At 38.0% G+C, this 27,860-nt stretch overlaps 1 protein-coding gene across 2 annotated transcripts; it reads right to left on the bottom strand.

Moving 5' to 3' along the window:
* Positions 1–198: 198 nt before the first annotated feature.
* TOLLIP (toll interacting protein) lies at positions 199–27,746 on the bottom strand. 2 transcript variants are annotated; one of them, XM_080596122.1, is made up of 7 exons: positions 27,589–27,746; positions 18,768–18,917; positions 16,197–16,379; positions 13,730–13,882; positions 12,408–12,498; positions 8,534–8,554; positions 199–3,752 (listed from the first exon to the last, which is right to left on the bottom strand). In XM_080596122.1, exons 1-7 carry the CDS (start codon positions 27,619–27,621, stop codon positions 3,538–3,540), a joined length of 846 nt encoding a protein of 281 aa, XP_080452248.1. In that variant the 5' UTR covers positions 27,622–27,746; the 3' UTR covers positions 199–3,537. The 2 variants fall into 2 exon arrangements, with proteins under 2 accessions (XP_080452248.1, XP_080452249.1); XM_080596123.1 differs by lacking the exon at positions 8,534–8,554.
* Positions 27,747–27,860: the final 114 nt, after the last annotated feature.

Here is a 27,860-nt window from a genome sequence, read left to right as displayed (position 1 = left end):
GTATATACCTGGAAGTGCTTAAAATACTTCTGAGCATTTACTGTGCTAGTCACACCTGATGATCACATTAAGAACATAAGTGTAGCTTCTTAACAAACATTTGACACAATATCAAAGACAGTAATTAATACTTAGTGAATTCTGTATCAGTCTACAGATACCCAACTTCTGGCGTTCTCCAGAAGAGACATAACACAGTTTCATTTAGATGATACATTTATTAAATTAGAATGAAAAAGTTATTGTATTCTAGAGTGCAAGAAACATATTTGGACACTGGACCTCAATACAGAGAGAAACAATGTCTTCAGAATTATTACAGCAAAAAAACATCCTCTGTACAGTATTACAGATCAACCAAACAAGCAATAACATTTGTAAGGAGAAAAAACATTCAGTACCATCAGCAGATGCAAACAGCAGTAGACAAGAAAGCAGCAAGGATCTAGCTAGACAAAAAATGTTCCTATCTTTAGCAAGTTCAGGCTCTTGGCAGTACTCAAACTAGTACTAAAAGTGTTAACTTTTAGCAGACGCCAGTCTTACATCTGGCTTTGGCTCCAAGCTGCTTGAAGCTGTTGAGCAGAAGAGCAGTGTCAAACAGTATTATCCCACTCGCATTTCATCAAAAGCTACAATCATAATGAGCGACAATTTATCTACATCAAGAAACAGACTTTTGGTTCCAATGCCTTCACTTCACAGACCCCAGAAAAACCAACTCCCTGCCTTTTTTGATCTCTCTCCAATTCAAACCTGACGACAAGCAGTTTGACTGAAAGGATATGTGAAAAAGCCAAGCAGGTTCACGAACAGTATTTTGTTCTGTTTTTAAAGAGTAAAACATCTTGAAATTGGAATTTCAGCTATAATGCTCAATTAAATCAAGACAAATCCCCAGAATATTTAAGTGTAGTTTAACATGCAGAAATCCCCCTACTGGCCATACCACTCCTACGTGCCCCATCTTCAACTCATACCAACCCTGTTTTGCGTAACAGTTGCATAAAACAAGCCACCAAATACCAACAAAAAGAACTAAGAACAGGACCTACAGCTCGCTCAGAGGCCTGGAACATTGTACATGAGTAAGTCCAGCTAACATTCTCACTTATCTCTCCTGATTGTTAGAACTGAAAAGTGTTTATTCTCTGCTTGAAATAGAGCTGTAATAGGACGCAGTACAATTTACCAGCCATTAAGTTGAACCACTACTGCTTGCTTTTATAAAAAGCTGTTATAGCAGATCCCAACATTTTAATATAAAAATTTAAATATATACATTTTCCCTGAATTGTTCCATCCCTATCAATTCACGCTGAGTAAGTTAGAACAAGGGACTCTTCCTGGAGACAGCTAAGCATTAGATCTTCACCAAGATTTACCCTCTTGATTAACGATGTCACAAGTCTCTGTGCTATGAAGATAAAGACCAAACGCCTCCACACCTATTCAACCACAAAATTTACAGTGATTGCAGAGAAGGTACAAGACTAGTTTCTTGATGAACACCCGTTTTAGTTTAGAAAAACAAGATGTGGTGACTCTACTACTAAAGCACAAAGAAATTGCAGCTTTGAATCTCATTATTGGAAAGACAATGGGAAGATGTATAAAGACATTTAGGCTCTCAACGGTAAATTTAAGACCGTAAGGGATTTGTAATAAAACATAAAATTGTACATTATGAAAAGACAGCTTTAAAAGATCAGGAACTGGGATGATTTTTGGTACTATATTTTAAAAGTTTCAGTATCATTTTTAATCATAAAAAAATAAATATTCATACTCTACCATCAGTGCTACCAAAAGGCTTCTTAAATGTAAGTTGGGAAAAATCAGCTTTTCAGCAGATATGAAAAAGAATATTTTAAGTATGGGACACGCAACAAAGTATGGGGAAGAAGAGAATAAGGGTCCCTTTTCCCTATTCCAAACCTGGCTTTAAAGTTCTCATGAATCACTCAAGAGCCTGGATTTCAAATGTACATTCATTCAAACTCTTGAAAATATAAGAGTATGGCTATCATAGAAAGTATTTGAACACAAACATTAAAAAGATAAAACAGCAACATTGCACATCACTGGAAAAAAAACTGGTGCATACTACTTAAAGTGCATTATTTTACCATCTACACAGACACTGCAGAAATTTAACCAACAAGTCTAACTGGTGAGTTCTGTAAGATTCTGCAGTTCCAAGATGAACTGTTATCTGAAAAATTAACACTAATAATAAATACAAGCGACCTCTAACCTCCTCAGAGGATCAGACTAATTCAGATATGTTACATTGTCTCCCACAAAGAATTTATTTTCATCTGCATCAAATCATAATAAACTGGGTTGGACCAGATGACCTCCAGAGGTCCCTTCCAACCTCAGCCATTCTGTGATTAGAGCAACCATAATTAGTAAGTCACTGGGCAACTCATAATGCCATTCAAAGATTCTGAAGCTATTTTTCATGCTTCTGATTTCAAGTTACATGAAAAAATGTAATAGTTTTTCCTAATACAATATATGATAACTTTGCTGAAACATAAAAAGAAGCCTTATGACCAGATCATAGTTTTTTTTTTGTTTTTTTTTTTTGTTTTGTTTTTTGTTTTTTTTTTTTTTTTAAATAAATGACAATACCTTAAGTAGTTCTTTACGGCTCCATTAATTTCCCAGGTACAAAATCTTTCCTTCTGCACTCATCCTTTTGAACAGCCACAGGAACGCAGAAGTAGTAGTAGTAAGAGTGCAATTCGCAGTGGGAGTACATTAGGGTTCTGTCCTGTTCTCTGCTACAGCAGTACAGACTAAGTTGGAAAGTTACCTGTTAAGATTTTACAGATACATGACCATACTATATTGCAGGATAAAGCCCCAAAATACACACCAGATAACATACTGCTTTGGTGCTTGATGACTATATCAAAGATGCTCATTACAAATACCAACAGTGTAACCTAAACATTTAGCTTATTAAAAGCAAAAAACTTCTATCAATCAGAAACAGTTGAATGTATCACAGCAATAACTAACTACCATAGGACAAGGAAAAGGCCTTTCTTTTAATTTCTGGCAGAAACAGGTTGCTTGATTAAACCTAAATACTTGAACAAATTAGTTATGTTTAAAAAGCAAACCCTTCAATGGAAAAGCATTTTTTTTTTTTCAATCTAACGAACAGTAGTAAATCCTGTACTGCATAGAGTTACTTTTTAAGAACAAGTTTTTGAAAAGGGGGAGAGAAAGGAAAAAAAGCAGCATTACTTCCTATCCCCCATCAGAATATAGCCACACAGGGCACAGCTGATAGTGAAGATGCTTCAATGCTGTATTGTAGGACATACACTAAACTGAGTATGTACAGATAGAGAAAGAAGGTGAAAAGATCCAAATGTCCAAGGAGGAAAAGGGGTATAATCTTTCACATAGGATGCACTAACAGAAAACTGTTAGGAAATTCTTCCTCTAGCTAAATCCCTGGCTTGGCAAGTAAAAATAAGTGGCATTGAGGGCAGGGAGAATGCAGGAAGTGGGGATCTATGATTCTTCAGCCATCTGAAGCAAGGAGTTGATAGCTGCGTTCTTGTTCCCTCTCTGAGCTTCTAACACCGAGCGGATAACTTCTCTGTCCATGTTGGGAAACATGTCCTGGATAGACTTCAGGTCCTCTTCGTTACACAGGTGCTGAGGGTTGACTGCAGGAGGTGGTATTGCCACAGGTATCATGTCTGGATTGCAGACTGCAGGCATCCCTGCACACAGAAAAAACCACAACACAAGCATGTGAGGAAAATAAATGATTCTGAAGAAGAAAGTGGCTCATCCCTCCCCACTAACCCACCAACTTCAGCATTTATTTTTTTTTAATCTACTCTGGAAAAGGGATTGCAATCAGAACACATTTTTCTAGAACTGGACCTCTGTCCAAGTTATGTTCCAAAAGCAATATGACAACAGGTACAGCTCAGAATTAGATACAACCTGTATTAACCAGGTTTATACATGAATCACTAACCAAACCCTAAACATATTTAGGTCCTATGGTGCGATGAACAAGGTATTTTTACTTCAGCATTATACATGACTGATAAGTAGACATTCAATGAATGCAATTCTCTGTTGCATTAAAAAGGAAGTTAGGTCCACAAAGAGACTGGACCATATTTGGAAACAAATCTTAAGCAAATGTTTTTTCCTGGTTAAAAGTTCCATCTAGTCCAGCCTGCAAAATCACAAAGTAGCAAAAAAGAAATCCCTCTTATGCCCATAGGGGTACACACTGTTTTCCCTGTCCCTCTGCCAGAGTGCAAAATTCATGTGACGTTTTTAATGGACTTTATTGCTGTGTGAAATAAAAGTACTGTTGGTTTAGAAAGACAGTTTTAGAAAATGGGGTTTTGAATTCTGATTAAAAAGAATTACTAGACAAAAGGCCCTTTTCATCACTTGACAAGTTCTACCACTAATTCAGACTAGATCTGTTGCTGAAAAACTACCACTTGTTTTTATAGAACTGAAACCAAGTAATAGTAGTACATTTAGAGGATTTTATAATTTCTGAAAATAACCTATTTCACTAAAAGCCAGCCCTGATTATCTTAGTCCCGCATTTTTATGCACTACTTCAGTTCTGCCGTATTGTTTTTAAAATAGGGCAAGAAGAACTACCTGCATCTAGATGCAAACATGGCACCAATTCATAACTCAGCACAATGAAGTCTTCACATTTGCTCTCTACTCCCTTTCAAACATTTTATCCACTTTTCTGACCACTATTCATCTGATATTTTCATGGAGTAGTCCACAGTAATTCAAAGATCTGTATATGTAGCAACAGTCAAACAAAAAAGCACCACCAAGTATTTTATTTTTACCACTTATTTTTAATCTTTACACATAATATTATAATGTTAAAGTATGTCACTATGTCCCATTTACTTAGTAACATGAGATTTTTCAGCAACCTACTGCAGTCAAAGACTTAGAAAACTAAGAGTTTTTGTTTTGACAAGTTATCTATTAGCCCCCTTCTCTTGATTACATCTTTAAAAATACGATACACCCCACTAACAGCCTCCCTCCCATTACAGGATCGCTTGCTGCTTATTTTCATTTGTTCAGCAGATTTTCAAAACAGCTACTAAACCAGAAAAGAACCTTTACTCCTTCCATATGATATCTTAGTACAAGAATCTTTAGCAAATGACATTGTCAACAATGCTGCTGACAACACGACATACAGAGACCACATCATCCTGACCTACACACAGACTCACAATTTGCAAGCTATGTGCTTTTCCTACGCAACCATGTCAACTCCTCCTAGAGTTTACCTAAGTGGTTTTTGTTGTTGTTTCTAAATCAAAGACTTCTGATCTTCATAGGTTTTAATTAGCTCAGGGTTTATCATGAAAACATTTACCCCACAACTGTTTCCCAATAAATTTCAGTTTGCTATCCTCCACTTATCTAGAAGCAAAACTACATCAAGTAATAGATTACATATGACATTTGGTTCTCCCCAAAAAACATAAAAAACAATACCCGGTAAATGTTATCTTACCTGCATTTTCTTACTGATCATCTTATTAATTACTTGTAAACTCTAGGTTGGATCAGCTAAACACATCTGAATCAACTCTGGTTGACAATACACTGTAATTGAATATAGTTTGACTGTGTATTGCAATTGTGATTTTACTCAACGTGCTTTCTTCAGTTTGGACTTCCTTCCTATCCAACTTGATACAGGGGTGCATTACTGAATTGTAAAGTGTCTCCATACTAATCAGTCTTCTCTGACTTAAAAATTCCTCTTGTAATCTTCTCAAGCTTTATTAGAAGTCAAAAAAGGAACCTAGATGCTTTAAGTCTAGGGTACAGGCTGCATCTATTTGAAAAGATTCACATTGGCAACTAAGTACAAGCCCCCTCTCACTCTAATTTTATTACCCACACACTGGAACCACATCTTTGCCCAGCCATATGCATCACACCCCTACCAAGGATATCTATACTTTCTTCCACAACAACCTATGCTTTGGCTCTAGAGCTTCATATGTTGTTTCAGCCATGGTCCCTGGGATTCTGTTTAGCACTGTGAGATTGTCTGAACATCTGGCAAATCAGACCATGGTAGTACCTCAGAGGCAATCCACACAGTAGTCCTCACCAAAGCTACGAATACAGCTCTTTACTCAACCACATCCAACAGCACTTCAGGTTTCCTCTTCTGTAGCTTCAACACTCAACTCTCTCCTCACTATTCCTACAAACAATCTAGGCATATACAAAATGTGAACAAAGATGTGTGGCCTCAAAAATAAAGTTGAAAAGTACCTGAAAGAACAGAGCAGTACGAGTTATGCTTTACTTTTAACCTCAGCTTCCTAATTTTCTCCAGTAAGTCATCAGCACGCAAAGATTATCCAACTATCAGCTTGCGTAAGAACTGTCCATAAAAAAGGCCTGTTTAAAGCATTAACCCAGATGAAACATCAAGTTCAATTCTCAACTACCACAGCATCCTATAGCTTACAAATAAAGTTTCAGTGTCTTGTCAAAAAACATGAAGGTCGCACAATTTTCTTACTGCTTTTATCAAAGCAAAATAATTGTGAGGCCAAACATCTGCACAGACAACCAACTATTTTCAGTCTGAACACTTGAATTTAGAAACAAGATGTCTCCTCAGTATTGATCTACATTAACAATTTTAAAACTCCATTTTCCTCAGCTCTTATATATTAATATAATTATTTAATGTTCTCTACATTCACACTATATACAAATGTAAGAACCACAGTGATACTTAATAAATATTTACCATGATAAGTGCTTACTTTTCATGAAGCTCAACATTCAAGCCATATAATTACCAATTTGAATAGTAGCTTGCCTTTTTCCCCCCCTTCTCTATTGTTTTCCCTACCACAGACTAAAAGCATCCACCATTACTGATTTACAAAATAGCAAGCAAGACTTAAACTTAGACACTACATAATTTAACATACATACATACACAATTATCAGACAATAGTTAAAATAAACTTCAGATTTTTCAATGTTCAGTAAAAAGCTGCCTTACATATTAAGCAGCTCATTCCACTAACAGTGGAAGACAAACTAACCCACATTAGCATCCTCTATAAATGGAACCCAATGTTCCTGGGTTGCTCTCAGGGACTAAGTTTTATAAATCAGAAGAATGGAGCGCTGTTTTCTAGTTCAGTGAAATGGCAATGGCAAACATGCTGGCATAAGCAATGGCATCCCAATAAATGAAATGAGTATGTATAGCAGCAAGTCAGTTGCTACAAGCAGCAATGAAGCATCAAAGCCTTAACAAGGTAAACTTTTTCCACCTGCACACAAGGCATTACATACTTATTTTGTTGTTCAGTCAAGTACTCCATGTAATAATTCATTATTACTGCCCCATGCACAGATCCTTCCAAAATAAACTCTCAGGAACCTCCTCAGAACAAGTTCTTTAATTTAAAGAAATCAGCACCACTTTTTTTTTTTTTAAATCATATTCAAGCATGACTTAATGATAATTGCTTCAGAAAAAACAGTTCTAAAACTAAAAAAAAGATGATGGCATCCATAAAGTGCCATCCATAAAGTGCTTATTCACAACCTGCCAGGTAAAATGAACAGTATGGACACAGAATTTTTACAATTCCACTGCTCTGATGAAACTAAATACGCTGCAATAGCCACACCAGTTATGTTTACAGCATTCTTCTGAAATTCAGAGCATCAAGAAATGACGTTATATTTCACAAGACATAGTTCTAGAATTTTCTGAACATACTTGATTGAACACCAGTGCTTGTATTGAAGGATGTCACAATATCTTTGCACAATTCAAAGTCAAATGTGTCATAGTACAGCAAGCCTAACTGAAGAAAATTTGATTTTCTGTAACATAATTCACCTTTAGAGTTTATTCAAAATCATATCAAATGCTTAACTTCACATGAATCTAAAATAGATGTGTATGAAAGGTGCATACTAATGAAAAAGTGTTACTGTTTTTTGGGAAAAAAAGCTCATTTGAAGAGTAACAGGAGGTAATTGACAGGCTGTCTTGTCAGAATGTTATTGCAGAGCTGAGTTCTTCATTTCCAAGTTTACAAGAAGTCATGACATTACCTCCTTCTCCCAGATCTCTCAGTAGCAGAACAACTGCAAGATTAAAGTTTGTCTTCCAGGAAACCAGTACTGTCACTTAAAATAGCTCACTGGCATCAAAGAATTCCAGAAGAATCATCACAACTTATCCATCAACACCATCACCACTTGCTTTAAGCCTTATAGCTTGATGCTGAGTAGAAGACTAAGGAATTTCCCACAGATTAGAAGGGCTTTAACAATTTCGAGATGCATTAAGTTATTCTATTGTGACATCCAAGTGGCAATACCTTGTGATACAGTCTGCTGTAACGTAAATAAAGCTGTCTACATGAATTCATGCAAAGACTCAGGTCAACGAGGATGGGAGTGAGAAAAGAGCTTGGAAACTTACCCAAAGCAAAGTACTCAAGCCCTATAGATAGGTGGAAATGAAGGGACAGGGGAAAAGAATAAGACACGGGAAAGAAATATTAATCTATTTTTAAAAGAAAAACCATTCAGTTTCTAAATGTGAAAGTTGGATAAACTGCGGTAACTGCATAAAAACTAAATTACCTAATATCAAAAACAAAATGCTGCTAGGGATTCAAGTCCTACAACTAATTTGCTTCAGCACTCTGAGCAAGCTTCTCAGTGTGCTATTTTTATAGAAATAGCAATTAGAGGGAACAGAAAATCAAAATAAGCTAATAGGTGTTTTAGCAAGGATTATATTTTATAGTCCAAAAAGGACAACATACATCCATGGTGTTCTAACATATCAACACCATCATAAGCTAACACATGAAACCCAATACTGACACCTAAAGGTGTAATTTACATAGAGGTACAAGTTTACCTCAATGGAACTGATATGCTGGACTCTGAACTTTTTTTAAACCTACTTCTTATGCAGGTGTTTTTAAGTCACGTGCAGACATTTCCTATGTATCTCATGGGAAAAAAGAAAAGATCAGAAATACAGGTTCATTGAACCAACTTCGCTCAGCTTACTGCCTTTCACATCCTATCACAGATCAGCTTGGACTGTAAGCAACCAGCATGCCACTATGTATTCTACAGTGCTAAATCCACTAAACTTTAGAAAAGGCAACTGGAAGAGTATAGAGAAAGCCAACTTTCAGAAGGTTAAAACAGAAGTTCAAGTTTTCCCAAACCCATCCCAGAGATACCATCCATGACAACTATAGCTTGTAGCAACTAGCATCAGAGTTTTTCATTTTGAAAATTTTAAAAATGAATTAACACCATACAAGAATATTCCAAGGTCATTTCTGCTTTCACCACGATCTCATCCCTACCATAAAACGTGGGGAAATGACCAACACATTACTTGTGCTAGCATTTCAAGCCTTATCTGCTTACCACAGTGTCTAACTGCTTGCCGCTACTATTCACCTCCGTCTGTATGATAGAGAGGAGCGTAAGTAAAATCAGTTGCTTTCACTTTAATTAGAAGACTAGTTATCACGTATGCTAAGTTCTGAACAGAATATTCTGTTACCCGCAGAAAAAAAAAAGTTTGGCCTTCATGACACAGCTAAATTTGACTTAACACCATCTCACTGTAAAGCTCAATAATTTTGGACAATTTCCACAAATCAGTGTTACACTGTTCTGGATAAGCATTGCAGTCCACCCACTGAATCTATTTTTCATCTTAGACAAGATTTATATTCTGTCTTGCCCACCAACAGAATCCTCTCCATTTCAGATGTAATAGGCTACCTTCAGCACTGCTCTTCCACTTTTCTCAAGGAAACAAATAGAATTTGCTTATTGACTATGCTCATTTAAGTGGACAGGCTAAGAAATGGAACTGAAAAGATGGGAAGGTAAATATATTCCTGTGGAATATACTGATGTCCTACCACTGCCCTTCTTTAAGTAATCAATCTTAAAAAGAGAGAAATCCCTGTACAATATTCCAAAGAAAGTATACCAAGAGCTTCCCCAGAAGATACAGTCAATTCAGCTTGTCAGAGGCCAGTTGTTTACACGGATACAAATATCTTCCTGAAAGAGTTTACAGAATCCAGGAGGAACATCTAGTTTAATACACAGAAAACACTGTGACAATACTTCATGTCTTCCAAGATGTGCTGTCAGTTCCATTTATCATTTGAAATTACCTTTATTAATTTTTGTATTTATATTAAAATTTATAATTATGAGTGAGTCATTAGATTAGCGAACAGGCAAAAGCTTTAAAAACTCAGTGCTTTGAGAAATTTTCATGGTGCCCACAGAAATTCTGGAACAGCAAACAAAAAGCACAATCATATTCAAATTTTTTTATCAAAAATACAGAAAATCTAACTAGACCAAGGATGGCTTATAATAAGTTAGTTTGACATTTATGAAATTAAGGAAGTACATTCAAGTTTTCTCAGAACAAAGAAAAGTTCTAACGGAGTGATGGGACTTCACAATGTTTTAAAAATACAAGATACAGAATCAGGAAGAATTTTTAATAAAGGTTATCATAACAGTAACTAAAACAAATATGCTGCATCTTTGAAGAAGGGAAATACTCCAACATACACATCGATAAGACTGCTACATAAAGATAACATTCATATGTAACACCTGACCTTTTATCAATCACATGCACTAAACATAAGTTGCTTGTTCACTTGTCCAAGACAATTTAATGAAGTATACCTGAAAATAGTCAAGGCCAACACAAATTTACAGAACACCAAGATACACCACTGTACTTGTTTTTCAACTCTGTGGGTTGAGTTTCAGTTCTACCTCTTCAGCTGGATGTCCAGTTTCAGTTATATCTGAAACTGGTCTCTGCTTCATTTTCACTGATCACAGTCTGACTAGCCCAGTAATTTTGCTATGTTAATATTGTTGGTTTGATCTGTTAAAGAAATTCTATAGTTCTATTGTATTACTATAGGTACCACCCCAGCAATTAATTTTCATTTAATCACACACAAGATACTAAGTTTGAAGTTCACTAACTGTTTCAGTGTATAGGGATGGGATGAAGCTAAAAGTAAAAAGATGCAGCATCTAATTCAAACACAGAAATGCTACGCAGAAGTCTGGCTTACCACGACAGAAGCATACTACAGGATACACACACTAATTTATACTATTGGCCAAGAAGGACTTAACTCCTGAGAATTAAACTATAGCAATGAAAACACATTAAATGGAGCATATTGCATGTTTTACATCAGGGAGCAAAGCATATAGCAAAACCTTCCCATGTTTTGCTTTAATTTAACTCTGAAAATGAAACAGGAAGTATTATTCCTTAAGTTACACATCTTCTATTGTGGAAGTTTGCTTTTGAATTTAAACTTCATTCTCCCTAATCAGGGATTGACTCTAGAAGAGAAAAATATGTTGTGTCAGATCTGTGTCCCATACACCATCACTCATTCATATAAATGTATGAAAAGAAACTCTAAATATGTTGATTACAAGATTGTTTTCCCTAAGAAGTATGTATCCTGCTGAATTCATGTACAAACTGGATCTTTTAAGAGCCCTAAGTAAAACAGAAAAAAATGAACTTTACTTACCTGTTACCTAGGTAAGGCAACCACATGGTTATTTATATACTTTAAGCTTCTCATCTCTGACAGCAAAATTACAAAACCTGAAGGTAACATTTTTCTATACAAGTCCACAACTTATTTTGCACAGACCAAGACAACTGACATCTGCTTTAGCTTGCCTTGACATATTTCCACATCTCAAAGCTCCCTAACATTTCTCACTCAGAATACTACAGAGCTCATGTGCTGTGTAGCAAGTTTCCAACAGAGTAACTTCAAGGACCACAGAAAGGACCATCCCTTCATAGTCTATTTAAGCTGCAGTTCTGACAGCAGAAATCATTTGGCACACTTTCTGAAGCCTGAGCGGTTTCTCACCTGGATTGCCAGCATTTAAAAGCACACAATGTATTACAGTGTGGCCTGCCAGATACTTAGATATGCAATGACCAATAAATCTAAATTATATATGCAGAAAGAGTAGCCTTCAAGCTGCTTGTTCTGACTTTGGCTAAATGGATTAAAACAGCAATAAACTTATGCAGCTCTCTTAAACAAGGTACAAGACTGAAATCAGACCTACACTTAATTCACTTGCTTTTCTCTCAAAAAAATACCATGGAAAAATGGGCAAAGTCATTTATAGCTTCCCCTTACATCCTGAAAAACAACAGAAGTTTGGTACCTATCTCTGTAAAACCTTTTATCTGGAAGTTTTAAGAGTCTTCAAGGAAAAAAACATACCTGCTATAGGCACATATCCCACTCCTTGCTGGTATACAGTAGGCATCAGGACCACTGGCTGGGGCTGCATCATCATGGCTGCTGGCAAAGACTTGACAAAAAAAAGCACAACAGATAATAGAACAACTCCAGGGGGGAGGGGCGGGCAACATGACTAGAACAGCAATTAAAACGGCATTTGTTAAAAGCTATACTGTGATACTGACTATGAAATACAGACTTTCAGTATGACTGTAATAAGGCCTACCTAATCTATAGAAAGCAAATTCTCTAGCAAATTAACTCAACTACAGTCATTTTAATTTACAACTGATTTGAGTGTAACTCAGCATAAGCACATCATATCAAACTATCCTTTCACAGCAGCTTGATAAAACTGGCCACTGAAAATTTATTCCTGAAGCAAGTTTTAAAAATGGCTCTATCAGTTTTCTTATTTCACAAGAATAAAGCATATACTGTATTCATCAAATGAAAACAAAGCAAAACTGAATTTTATTAAGAGTGATATACTGCTTCTAGAAGCAAGTACTAGTTCAAATCAATTTTTGAGGTAAACCAGTACTTCAAATAAAGTATCAGTTCAAGTATATCCCCTTTTACTACCACAATTCCTGTTCACTTTGATCCTGGACGATATGAGCAGGTTAGATTCTCTGTGTAGCACATTCACTTGCAGACAGTTTTAAAGGTTCATAAAAAAATCCTTTATCCTACGGGTGAAGGGAAAAACTGTTTAGCTCTGGGGCCAAATGTGAATCTTGAACAGCACCTGTTTGCTCTTGTGCACTCAGCAGCAACCTGGAACTTCTGATTATGTGCAAGCATAGTAGGAAGCATTCAGGGGTTACCATGCTATCCAACAACTACTTATGCCAAAGATGACAGGCTAGAGAACAGCCCAGAAGCTATTAAATGGATAACAGTAAGTTAATAGTTCAAGACCAAATGAACAAGAATGGAAGTAAAAATTGCAGTCATCAGAAAGAGCATTCAAACCTTCCAGGAAGACAGAAGAGCTGTCCTTAGTTTTCCTTTTAAATTGACATGTCTTTCTAAGTATTTAAGGGCAGGAACACAGAAATTATCTGAATGTTTTAATAATTACAAAACCAAGTAAGTATTCATCTACTGCCTCACCAAGGAAGTACTGCCTTAACTAGTATTTTTGTCTGCTCTTCCCAAAGGTAAGTATAATTATTTTAAACACTAACACATGCACACAAAAAAAAAAATAGTAAGATACAATGGAAATACTTCTACTTTAACATCAAATACCCCCTTCTGTAATCCCTCTTCTTCTCACCCCTAACTCATCTTACCGTGTATGACATCACCAGATTAATCATTCCTTCTTTGTCATCACCCTGCCTTCCACTCAGGCTATACCATTCATCCTCCACATTCCCTTGTTTCAGAGACTCGGGAATTGTAATGTGTGTCCAAGCAATGCGGTCATCCATTGAAAAGGCTCGCTGAAAGGAAAAAAAAATAAATCTGAAGTTGATTCTTGACTACTGATTCTTGATTCTTCAGTTTTATGCTATTATATTTTGGCAGTTTTATTATTACTTTTGAAATTATTCTATTATTCTATAAATACCTATTGAAAGAGTAGGTAAATTACTAAAAGAGTAAGAGTAGGAAATTACTAAAGAGTAAGTGTTTTAACCATCTCCTTTCCAGTTGGGATGAAGGGAGTTTTGTGTTCTTATGAACGATGGATTGCTTTCTTATGGATGACAGATCAATAGCAGGTATTTAACATGTAAAAATTAAAAATCTGCAGCACAACACTTTTAGAAGTACAACTTACTAACATCAGCATAGTCTGTGGGAATTTAGTCACATCATGTCACTCCATGTTACCTTACTGCTATCTATCTGTACATGTTATATATAGAATGTCACAGCACAGACCACTGTGAGGTCTCCTCTCTAGGCTGAACAAACCAATTGACCTCAACTGTTCCTCATGTGTCTTCCCCTCCCCTAGACCTACCACTATCTTTGTGGTGCTCCTCTGTACACTCTAATGATTTTATCTCCTTCTGATATTGTGGTGCCCAAACCCACACACAGTGCTCGAGGTGAGGGCCACCCCAGAGTAGAGCGGGACAATCCCTTCCTTCAATCAGTGAGCAGTGCTGTGCCTGATACACCCCAGGGTGCGGTTGGCCTTGTTGGCTGCCAAGGCACCCTGCTGGCTTGTATTCAACTTGCTGCTGACCAGAACCCCCAGATCCCTTTCTGTGGGGCTGCTCTCCAGCCTCTCATCCCCCATCTGTACATATAGCTAGGGTTGCCCTGTCCCAGGTGCAGAATCTGGCATTTACTCTTGTTGAACTTCCTATGGTTGGTGATTGCCCAGTGCTCTAGTCTGTCAAGATCTCTCTGCAAGGCCTCTCTACCCTTGAGGGAGTCAGTAGTTCCCCCTAATTTAGTATCACTTGCAAACTTAGTATGCATTTAAGCCAGGTGTCCAGATCATTTCTAAAAACACTGAAGAGATATGGCCCCAAAATAGAGCCCTGGAGAATCCCACTAGCGACTGGCCACCAGCCTGATGTAACCCCATTTACTAGAACCCTTTTAGTCTGACCCATCAGCCAATTGTTTGCCCACTGTATTATGTATTTGTCTAGCTCTATGCTGGACATTTTCTCCAGAAGGATACTGTGAGAAACAGCATCAAAACCTTTTTTTTCCTTGCCTGAATTGACGTAAAACAAACAACAGATACAGAAATATTTTACATAGTATTTCAAGTCTCCATCTGATTAATCAGCCAGAATGCAGAAGGTATGTAAACAGGCCTGTATCTGTAAATGACAATCACTGGTGAGCAGTCAGTACACTACTAAGTAAGAATCAGCTCCTGCTTACACTGTTAAAATAGGCTGTGAACTCCAGTGATTCAAGAGCAGATAGAAGGACTGATGTGCCACCCCTGTTACAGCAATGAAACAAACTTCAACCAAGTCATAGCCTCTTAGATTATCTGAGAAGGCACATCTGTGCTAAGTCAAAGTCAATACCCTGAACTGGAACAACTGAGGAGGCGGCACATATTCCCTGCTGCCAATAACAACATCTAGCAGAAGAACATACTAGAATTCAAGGTAGTACTACTCTTCTAGGTAACCTTTGTAGAGCAGATTACCTAACTGAGCTGTTAATCAGATGTAGTTAATCTCTAAGAAAAATCAAACTGTTCACAAGGTAGGAATTTATTAACACTGTGTGTTAAGTAAAACATATGCAAGAGCCTACATGCCTACCATACTGGCCTGAATTTCATTCCCAGATCTAAGTTATGTTTCTGCTAATAAATTCCAGTGACTACACATTATATATAATGACTGCTTTATTAGCATTTATGAGCTTGCATATAAGCTCTTCCTGGGTTAGAATAAAAATGAGAAATTTGACTAAACCAGCATTGTATAAACATGCTATTTAATAGGAACATTACAGAATATAAGGCTACAGAGCATTTTGCTGGTGAAAAGGAACTTAAAAGACACTCCTCAGACTCTCTTGCTTCTCCTTCTTTGCAGGAAGCCCTGCTAATATTCAGCTACCCCTTATCAGCTACCAAGCTGTGACATTGTTGGGGCAGAGCAAAGCCTTACGCATTGCTGATCTTGGGATTCTGAGAAATCTGCATCATTTCCCAGAGAGCACAGCTAAGAAACGGCCTTTGCTAACTCAATCCTACCTTCCAAGATTCTACCCAAACCTCAGCCCAAACAGGGGATGAAGAAGAGAAAATACACTCATTCTGACCTCATCAAATATCTCTAGGTAAAAAGAATCCACACCCGGGGGAACAGTGCACTGAATAACTTTGTTCCAGCGGGGGTTCTTGGCTCCATTATGTGCTGTGGGGGTTTCATACACAGCATACCCCAGACGTATTCGACAATATGGATCCATGCGGGTCATTCCATAGTTCTTTGCCAATTTTGCCTGAAAGAGAAAAGAACCTCTAAGTGCATAATGTTTACATGAACTTGTGAAGTAATTATTATTACTTCACAAAGAGAATCAGAGGACAAAAAGGACAACAATGAATTGTAATGCCAACAGGGGATAGTCTTTAAGAGAATCTTTAGAAAGAGATTCTCGTTTCAAACTGTCTGCTGTAGAAAACACTTATGGTGAAGATGTTTAAGTTACTTAATAAAAAACAACAGATGCACAATTATAAGGAAAGAAGAGTTCAATTTTTGCCTTGGTTTCTGCAATCCAATATGCAGTTACAAGCTTCATCTGATAGGTAACCTATCCTCTTCACCTGAAGTACTTTTAAACGATGAAATACAGAAATACAATAGCTTTGAGAATATCACAAGGTTTTCTTCACAAAATCAATTCAATTCAGGTAAAATCTAGTTATTTATTCTTTTCAGAGATAAAAAATAATCGGATGTGTGCAATTGATATTACTTAGTTCAGTGGACAAATTAAGTTTTATGCTACTATAAAGACAGATGCAGTATATAATCAGAAGATAGCCAACTTACTCTTGCTGTAACAGAGGAACAGAAAAAAAAACAAGTTGATAACAGTCCTAAAGACAACACTGAGTACTGCTGCATAAATGCACCAAAGTAGAAATCAAAATTTGACACGTTTCTGGCTTGTATGAAACAGCCTTTCTTTTTTTACAGAAAGAAAAGTGACAAAGTGGTGCCTACGTCTCCCACCAGCAGGAGATTTAAGGAGTTCAAACAGTTGAGACTGGCAACAGATTTAGTCACAACAGGTGTAGCTCCATCCTGGAAGGCCCTTTACTCCTTCAGGGCACACACTAGTTCAGTAATTCACATATTAGCACCGGTGAGAAGTATCTCACACTGTTTCTTGTAAGTTTGGGCTTTGCAATTAAAGTAGGAAAGTTAGCACCCAAATCATTCTTCTCTCTCGACTCTGAAGTCCAGAGATTAAAAAGCTTACCATAAAGTGTTACCAAAAGAAAACAGAGTATTTAAATTACTAGACTGACAGATTATGAGTATATAATCAATTGTGCTTAAATAAACTCATCACTATTCCTGTGTATCTTCAAGAAAAAAAGCTGTACATACCTTCCAAAAAAAAACTTTTCTGATCTCTCCCCAGTTTATTAGTAGCAGAATCAGTGCATATACCTAATCAACAGGTATGTAAATAAATACAAAATACTTCAACTTCGTGCTCCACAGGTTAACTATGCCATGGTAAGTCTCCTATCCAGAGTACCACATGCCTTAATACACAGCCAAGATTACTGCAGCAATCTTGCATAAATTCCCAGGCAGGCACAGACAGTTTTGGGACACCATACAATCTGCCATTAGTGAAGCCGTGTTGGCTGTCACCAATCACCTCCTTACTTTCCACATGCCTTAGCATAGTTTCCAGGAGGATCTACTCCATGATCTCTCCAGGCAAAGAGGTGAGACTGACTAGCTGTTGGCTGCTTGGGTTTTTCTTGCATAGGTTGCGAAGGAAGAAACTGACCACTGAAAGATATAGATAGAAAGGGAGGAATGACGCCTCTTCTCCTGTGAGATCCTGTGGTTTTCCTCCCCAGTAAGGACCTCACCTCACTATTAAAGCTGTAACCATACTCACACTATACCAGTCTTCACGCTAAAATTTGAGGCTAAACATATCTTTGGTATACTTTTAGAAAATGACATGAAAACAGCACTTGTAAATAGATGAGGCGCATTAAGTTCATGTGAGGGACTTCTGGTATGCTAATGTAGATATTACAGAATTGTGTTAAGATAGAACATTTGTAAAAACTGAAATCTTATAATGAAGGCAGCAATAAAGTACTGCCAAGAGATCAGAAGAGGGATAACAACGGAAAAAAGGAAGCAGAAAATAAAAAGCCAGGACTATACTCATAGTTAATAAGGAAACCTGCATAAAGTACTGGAAAAAAAGCAGCAAAAGGTCTTAAAGAAAGCAGGGATGGAACAATGCAGCCACTTAAGGAAAAATACATAAGCCAACTGCAATTTCCTACAATAGACTCGAAATTGCTAATGCCTTCCAATACTGAGTGTTTCTACAGGAAATCTTCTTAAGTGAAGTTCTTAGAAAAAAATCTGTTCACTTTAAGAAAAACAATTTTATTATCTGTTATAGTAACAAGCTTTATAGGAAATTGCTGTGCCACGCATGACACAGATAAGAAAAAATTGAAAAAAGCACTGACATACAGAAACATGAAGATAGAAAAAATGTTAAGAACTCACTTCCTATACAAAAGTAATTTAGTAACTCAAACTCCAACAGTCTTTTATGGCCATTGACAGAAAAGGATTAAAGTTTGTTTCACAAAGATGGTATGATTTATACCTGTACCACAGTAATGCTGAGTCTGCCTACTGTACCCATTGGTCCTCCATACTGTAGCTGTTGAGCTGCTTGGGCATCCAGTTGGATTTGCTGTTGCTGCTGGGTTGGAGTAATGCGAAGAAAATCTTGAGGAAGCTCACCAACATATACCTTAAAAAAGAAAAAAAGAATCATCTTTAAACTTGTCTTCTACTTTCATTATGAACAATGGGAAAGAACGAAAAAATATCAAAAGCATAGCAAAAACATTCAGCAGCACTTTACTCTGTTTTGACAGCATAAACAAAGAACTAGTTAAATGACAGAACTGCCAACTCACATGACAAATGTACTCATGCTCTCTTTCAAAAATACTAATTTCCAGTATAAGCCTCTGGAAAAAAAAAGAGTTGGATATACAGAACCCAGGCTGCTCTACAGCTAGCCATTTAACTAGTCCACACAAAGGTCAGATCTACCAAGTCTTACATCCCATTCACACATTACATCCGATGCCACCCAGTTCCTTCACTTATCCATTGCTTGCTCTAGCTGATCATTCCCGTGACAAGATGGTACCCTTTCAGTATGAAAGAGCACTGAAATAGAGGTGATAAAGTCCAATATGCTTTCATTACCATTAATGCAAGCTACTGCTCAATGAAGTTTCCAGTATTTTTACACACACCCGCAGCAGATGCAACTGCTGCATAAATCTTTCCAAAATACATGGCGCAACGCACTATTTGAAAGGGTCATCTTCATACTCATCCTCAAGACAGATCACAAAGACATTTCCTATAAATCAAATCCTTTAACAGAAAGATGTCCTAATCCTCTTCAAATGTTACACGCAGCCTGCAACTAACTTTGTCAATTTTTGGGATAGAATCCCACCATACTCAAAATAACGGAGGAATTCCAAATTTGGCTTACCACAGAAATGCACAATGATGAAAAATCTTACGTAGAAAAGTTTGAGGGGAACTCTGTCACACGTGGTAATGTGAATCAGCAGTCACCATTTAATTTACGTAATGTTTATGGTATAAGAAAGTATATGGTATGTTTATGGTATAACTAAGTTTCTACCTGTTACTTGTCAGTTCAACAACTCTGCTTGTTTCTAGGTTTTAAATGCTCAGTGAACACTACCACCAACACACTCAGATGGATCACCACACTAAAATAGAGAGTATAATGTAATAAGCAGCATAGGAAACTCATAATTAAGCTCATTTCTGTTGACTCTAGAGATGTTTACATATTTAATACAAAACTGTCCACTGCATCAAGACAAAAGAAAGTGTAATCTCTTATGTTACTATCCCAGACAAGATTACTCAATTGCGTATCTGGCAAACGCATGCCCACAGAACAATATATTTTAGGAAGTTAAAAAGCCCTGAGGACATAGCTTCTGAAGATTAGACAACGCTTGCATGCCGGGATTGCATCTTTGAGATAGCAACAGTCATATGAAATGCGATTTGGCAAGTGACACCATTTCTGTTCAAGAGCCTCAGGGATCCTGGCAACAGTAGGTGTTACATGCCAGAAAGGAAGTTTATCAAAGCAGCCAAGGAAGAATACTGAATGCCTGCTGCCAGGCTATTAACGAGGGAGGGAAGAGAATCAGTTTTGCTTACCCATGTCTTAAAATCTTACAATGAAAAAGCAATTGTTACAGAAGGTGAACATTTTAAAGGGAACTTTAAAAATAGTTAATTGACAGTATACATTAAGAACACTGATTTAGAAGTGAATGCTTTGCTCGTGTTTATTAGACTCCTACTTTGTTAAAACAACAAATTCCTTTTTCATGGAGCACCACTTTGCTGAAGGCATTACCTAGGCATTGTGGCAGTGCTGGAAATAGCTCTCAAAGGAGAGAACAGAGAACTACAAAAAATATTCCTTACAGAGAGTATGCACCTCATACATTATCTTCTCACAACGACGCAAGTTTGACATTTGGATTCCTCATAATAGCTTGCTTCCTGAAGAAAATAACTCCATAAATAAATTAAAAGCTATTAAATAAGCTATTTGCAGAAAACTTTATTGGTTATTTAGTAGCACTCTAATGGTATGATCAACCAGTATGTAAACTAATGAATCCTCAGCTGATAGCTGAGCTTTCATCAGCCTTTGCAGTCTCTAATATGTTTACCCATAAAATATTTTTATTCACCAATCAAACATTTGCTTTATTGATGCTTGAATAATGACTATCATGATAAAAACAGGCTAACGCTGATTTCTAGGACATTCATTTTTTCTCAGATAGAGAATATATGTGAGGCCTCATTTGCTACATAGTGTAAAATTCTGGTAGCCGACCTGGAAGACAATAATTTGGACTGAATCGGGCACACTAACAATCCTTCCTGGATAGCCAAAAAAATTGACCGCTTTAAGAAATCAAGCCAGAAGAGCATAAGTTACTTCTACCAAGACAGCAACCAGTAGCTTAAATTTTAAGAAGTGAGGGGGGAAACGGGTAGAAAGAGGCAGAAGACTGAGCTAAAATACTGTGCTAATCTTGAAAGAAAGCTTATTTAAGTTAGGTTGGAAATAAGACAGGTCCTGTAGCAGCCTTCTTATTAGAATATACATTATTTAAAAAAAAAAACAAAACAAAAACCACTATTTTAAAGTAAACAAAGTAAACATAGTCCATTTAGGAAAGTTTTGAAACAGCACCAGAATTAGAAAGGCAGTGAATGGCATTTGCAACATAGCAGGTCCCCTCCAATCCTCGACAACATCCAGAAAGTTTCAAATCTGGAATTTTTAGCATCTTTAAAAACATGCATCATAAAGATTTCCTCTAGCCAGAAGTGGTGGCTGCAGCTCTGGAATTACACTGCCATATGTTCTAGCTGCCTCTGCCAGCTTCTCAGAATTTTATTTTATTTGGTACAACTGTCTTAATGTGGACATTGGAAAACTTTATTCATTCATGATGGTCAGACAAGTGAAAAAACACTATAACTTTTTATTATTAAGGTCACCCAGATACTGCTCCAAAGTTAAACACATAAACCAGGCTCTGCACTGAGGCCCAAAAGAGACAAGGCAAAATCTGTAAGGGAGACCAAAGCTTTCTCACAGCATCTAAGCTGCTGTTAGGCCATTCAGCTATCTCATACAAAGCTACACTCTTATCCTAAAACTGTAGAACAGACATAGCCAGAAACTGAAAACCGATAGTGTAATTAAATTCTTAAAAGATCTGAGTGGCAAACCCCTCAAGAGAAATAGTGGGAAACAGGTGATATATACACTCCCATCTTAAATTCTCAGCTCTGAATGAGATCTGATACAGAAGTCCTAGTGCTACATTCCATAAGCACCCAGCAGAGATGCTCATCGAGGAAAATACATTAATCAGTAAGTTCTCATGCTGGTTATCAGTTGATTCCATATAGATGGAGACAAACCAATAGTATACAATCTTTATCTGTAGAGAAAACAGAAATTTTCCCCTTCAAAGTATTTAGAAGTAATTGCCACCTCCAAATCCCAATCAAAAATAATTGCATAACCTGAGTTCGACCACAGTTTACTTTTAAAGCAAGGTGAGCATAAGAAACAAGCTTGTATCCTGCTCGATATCCAATTTAAAAACACACACACTTCCCTCTACTATTGTAACATTTAAAGAAGAATGTGAAATTCAACTCCACTCTACCATTAATTGCAGAATAAAATATTCCAATCTGAATTGTACTAGATTCACTTTTCAAGCAAGACAAATATGACAGCGTCATGACAAAACTAAATTCTGAAGACAGACATTTAGCAGGCCTTCATAAAAATAAGCCTACCTAGTAATCACTTCTTAATAAGCTTCACTGACAGCATTACTATCAAAAATGAGTTATCTAGACAAAAATATTGCCCCTTCTGTCTACTAAAGCCATGTAACATCTTGTTTTGAGGATCTTTACAGTGAAATGTTGCAGGTGAAAAAAACCCATCTCAACCCACTCCTTCAAACCAAAGGCAGCATGGTGCTCCACAGCTGTGCAGCCTAACACAGGACTGGGCAGTCAGTTTCATCCTCCTGTTCCTTCTCACTCTCATTTCTCATGCAAGATTAGGTGGCACCAATGCCACTGTTAAGTAAGCTACCACAGAGGGCCGAACAAAAGAAAATGCAATAAGGGTTGGAGGTAAAGGAAAGAGGAGGGGAAGTCATCAGGCACCTTACCTGGCTCTCTAACTGATAATGCGATTTCCTCCATAATGGAGGGAAAGGCAACACGGCCCAAGGACAAGCACAAATGCTCTGACTTTGGGAACCACGATACCTTTGGAGAAATGTAATTAAGGTTTCTACACTTGCAAATAACACCAGAAGTTCTGATAGTAGGTTTCAGAGAAGTTTCATGCTAAAGAGCTATAAAACACCTTAACTACTCAAAAAAGTTCTACACATTTATCTTTAAATGGTTTCACTGTTTTTAAGAAAGAAGAAGAACCGAGTGAATAAGAGAATTTTGAACTATTCTATGTTTTGCATGCTGAAGAAAAAAATTGGGACCAGATTGGATGCATCCAAAGGTGCTGAAAGAGCTAGCTGATGCTATTTTTCAAGGCTGCTCTCTATCATTTTTGAAAGGTCATGGAGATTAGGAGTTGTCCCCCATAACTGTAGAAAGACAAATGTCGCACCCATCTTTGAAAAGGGCAGAAAGGATGATGTGTGAAACAACATGCAAGTCAGTTTTACTCCGCTTGCCAGGAAATTCACAGAGCGAGGAGTCCTTCTGAGAGCCATGTCCAGGCTCATGAAAGAGGGTACAAGGAATAGTCAACATTTACCAAGGGTACAAAATGCCTAATTGAACCTGACTGCTTTCTATGATAAAATTAATAGACCTGTGAATAAGTAGAGAACAGTAGGTTTGTTTACCTTGATTTTCACAAAAGACTTTCAAAAAGGTCACCAACCACATCTCAGTATCAAAGCTCAGTTATTACAATCCACACGTGGGTTGACCACTGGACAGAGGAAAAACTGCCCGGATTACAGAGCTCAGGAGTTGAAGTTCAGTGGTCAATGACACTGGAAGTGGGTTAAAAGCAAAGTTTCTCAGAGGTGTGTACCTAACAGGCACGGGTCTGAGACCTAACATGTGTGCCTAATGTTTTTATTTTTTCTTTTCAGTGACCAGAGATGAGGACAGGGTGTATGTTTGTCAGTTTTTGAGGATGATGCTAAATTTGGAGGAGAATGGTGGTATGTTTGAAGACATAGCCAACAACCACAGTGTCTGAGAGATATACTGGCCGGAAACCCATGAAATTCAACAACAAGCATAAAGTCCTGCACTTTGGACAGGAAAATCCCTGGCACTGGTACAGCCTAAAGAACAACTGGCAGGGTAGCAGGGGGAAACCCATGGAAGTGCAAAGTGAAAGGTGAATGAGCAGTGCATTCCCAGAACGAAACCAAGCAGCATACTACACTGCATCAACAGAAGTCTAGCCAGTAAACTGTGGAAAGCAGTTGTTTCCCTTTATTCACAACTGGTTAGACCACATCTGGAATTGTGCATCCAGTTTGGGCCCACAGAAATGGCTGTAGCACAGGACTTGTGAGGAAAGGCAGACCATTTGTCTAGAGCAGAGGAATCTTCAGATGTATCTCTTAGGAGCTTTCCAGTAACTATGAGGAGCTGAGAAAAATGGAGCCAGGTTCTCTTTGTAGATACAGGGCAAGAAGAGAGAATTCAGTTGTCCAGCTGGAACAGGGGAAGTTTTGGGGGTGAGGGGGAGATACAGGGACAGCCACAGGTAGGAGCAAATTTCACTTTCTATTTTTTCAACAAAATTACCAGACATTTCTTACCTCATTCTCACGATCCTTTCTTTTTAACTGAAAGACTCATCTACTTACTTACTTCCTTTGCTTCCATATGTCTACCTGTAAGCACTTTACGAATCTACAGTAGTCACCTTCACAGTATTTTTCCCTTTCTGCCAAGTATACCAACTATATTTAGTCCTGACTGAGCATTTTGCCACAAGCTATTGCTACTGGCTTTTCCCAGCACATCTAAATTTGTCCAGGACGTTAACATTGAAAGATCTGCAAAATACATTCCACAGAGCAAAAGTACAGCCATTAACAAAGAAAAAGACTGATGTGGTTTCAGGGAAGAAGAAATTTGCAAAATGGGAATCTTTTGTGATTTGAAGGCTAAATATGGCAGGAACTGTCATATTCAAACAAGAGTTACAAAGTGAAGATAAAATTAACGTCTACAGACATCTCAAATTCAAGAAGTGTTTACTGCATTCTTGAGCTACATTTCAAAACAAAACCAAGTAAAATTAGAGATGACAAGGCTTATGTAGTTAAATTGCAGTATTAGAACAAGAAAAGAGAGGTAATCGCACATACAAGCTGCTCATTAGAAAATTTCCAATCATGAAAGCAGTGATTATTAGGGAAACTGTAGGACCAGAAATCTAAGTAGCCTAGCTTGGCACTTGATCTAAATTTTGGAGGATCTGGCACTTGCCAGCATTATGAATAATCAGAGTCATCCATTTTGGCTGTGCTAGGCTAACTGACATATCACAAATACGAGGTCTTGATGTCTCAGACTTGAGACTCAACCTGAAGCCTGACCAGACTGTTTAGCAATACCCCTAACCTGGAAAAGGTATCATTTAGCAGCCCTTCTGTATTCAGCTGTAGTTTAGATTTCAAAAGCTGTTTTGTTCTCAGGAATACCACACAACATGAATTCATACTAATCTCCTATCACTGTGACCATAAATCTATATTCTAGCAGAGTATCTACCATTAGCAGACAGAATTCCAGTTCTCTTTCACATAAAAAACTCAAGGTCAATCAGAATTTTTAATTCCTCATCAAAGAAGCATAGTCACAAACTAGAAAGCATAGGTATAAAAACAAGATTGGCATACAGTATAGCAGCATACTTTGTTTTCTTATCTGCATGGAACTAGAACAACCTTGAGTATTTTCTTGCCTGTTCAAACTGAAAGAGACATGAGAACTGCTCTCTGCAGCACTGAAGAAAAAATGTTTCTCTATCCTTTAGCACCATTTAGTGGCTATTCATTTGTAATGCAGTTATATACACAGAAACAAGCAGAATTCTATCTTCTGCTCTAGAGAAAATTAAGAAAGGCGTGTTACGTACTGGATCAGCATTCTCATCTATTAATGGGAGTTTTTCAATACTGTATAATATAATCATTCATTTGAAATCATTCAAATCTCTGAAGTGCTTAAGACAAAGAAGAAAAGCATGCACAATGTGTGGAGTACATGAGAAAAAAAGAGAAAGCCAGCGCTGTACAAGATAAACCCACATACACCTTTCTACCTGTCAGGTCTAGATCAATTCTAAGTAACAAAATACTGCCAAGAGATTCTATAGGACTACCTGCGTAATTGTAAGACACGACATCCAGTATAACATCCTAGATGTTGAGATGCACTTCCTTTAAAACACTTAATAAAACCTAAGAAACTACGATCTTCAAACTGTGAGATTATAGACAAGTCCAAGAAAGTTCTCACTAAAGCCTTCTCAACCCAAGAGGATTTCAACAAGCTAAAATAAGCAGAGATTAAAGTACTGTACTGAATATCAACAAGGTGTTTAGCACCCCATGCAAGTAAAACTTCTCTTGGAAAGAAATGCCTCTCCATTCCAGAGAGCACCTACACAGTGTCACCTCTCAGCAGGTCAGGACTGCAGCCAGGCCTGCTGTCCAGCTTCAGCCACATCACCACTGTTTGCTACTAGTCCCTGTGAATCCTCTTCAAGTACCAGTTCCCTTCCATCTCCCCAGCCATTTCCAAACATCAGCTAAGGGATACCTAGAAATAAACTCTGTTATGTCACTTGTCTCTATATTTAATAAAATCTGTCACATATTGAAAGAATAGTACTTGGTTTAATCAAGCAATAAACTCCCAAACACCAAGCCTTTGAGGATAGACAATACCTAATTTATCAGCTGTTATCTTTTCACAATATAATCAAGAGATAGCAGAAGTCTTAATTCACGCTTTTTACCGTAATTCCTCATTGAAAACTTTTATCCCAACAACAGAACTATGATTAAAACCAACTGAAAAAGGAATCCATTCTTAAAGATCTGACAAGTAAGGCATTTTAATGAATTAAATTGAGGATCAAATAGCATTACTACCATAAGATAATAACAGACAGAGATTCAGCTTTTCAAGATTAGTAATTTAATAATGCAGTCCTCTGGTCTCTCAGCAAAGCAAAGAAAGCAGCCGTTTGAAAGAAATGAAGAACAGAAATGTAAATTAATCAAGAAAAAAAAAATCTTACTTCACCTGCAGAGCAACATCATACTGCCCATTACTACCAGACCCTTCTAGAGAAAAATAATGCATATGCAGAAAGATGTTATACCACCAAACTTACACACCACACCACAAAACATCCTAGCATAAGGGAAGATGATTCCAGAGCGTCGCCATGCAATTAAACACTCCCCATTAACCCTGAGCACGAGCTCCCAAGACTGTTAAGACTGTTAGACCGGACTGCTCAGTTGCTTTCCCCCCGCGGCTGCACACCACCACCAGGCGCCCCTTTCAGCACGTTTCACCCCACAGCTTTCACAGACGGCTGCCTGAGCCTGCCCAGCCCGAAAGCAGCGCGCCCCCAGAACCCCCCCCCGTTCCCGCAGCCTCTCCGCCGGGCAGGACGCACGGCGGCGGCCAGGAGAAGGCCGGGGACTCCTCTCTGCCCTCCGCTGGGGGCTGGGGAAGGGAAGGCGCCGGGGCAGGCCCCGGGCGGCACTCACCGGGCCCCGCTGGGTGCTGACGGTGGTGGCCATGGCACCTCCCTCAGGCCCGAGCCCGACCGTTACGGCTCCAACGGCCCCAGCACAAGGCTCCCGCGTCACCTAACCGAGTCCCGCCCCTTCTGGCCCTTTCCAGTGCCGCCCCGCGCGCATGCGCACAAAACAAAGCCACCGGCCGGGTTGGAAGGAACGCAACGCCCCAGCCTCATGTACGCATGCGCTCGCTCAGCGGCAGGGAAAGGATGGGGAAGATGAGCCGGCCGCGCGCATGC

The sequence above is a fragment of the Anser brachyrhynchus genome (assembly GCF_964034855.1).
Source record: "Anser brachyrhynchus genome assembly, chromosome: 5".
Taxonomy (NCBI): domain Eukaryota; kingdom Metazoa; phylum Chordata; class Aves; order Anseriformes; family Anatidae; genus Anser; species Anser brachyrhynchus.
The sequence above is the reverse complement of the archived record's forward strand: the minus strand, read 5'-3'. Positions and strand labels throughout refer to the sequence as shown.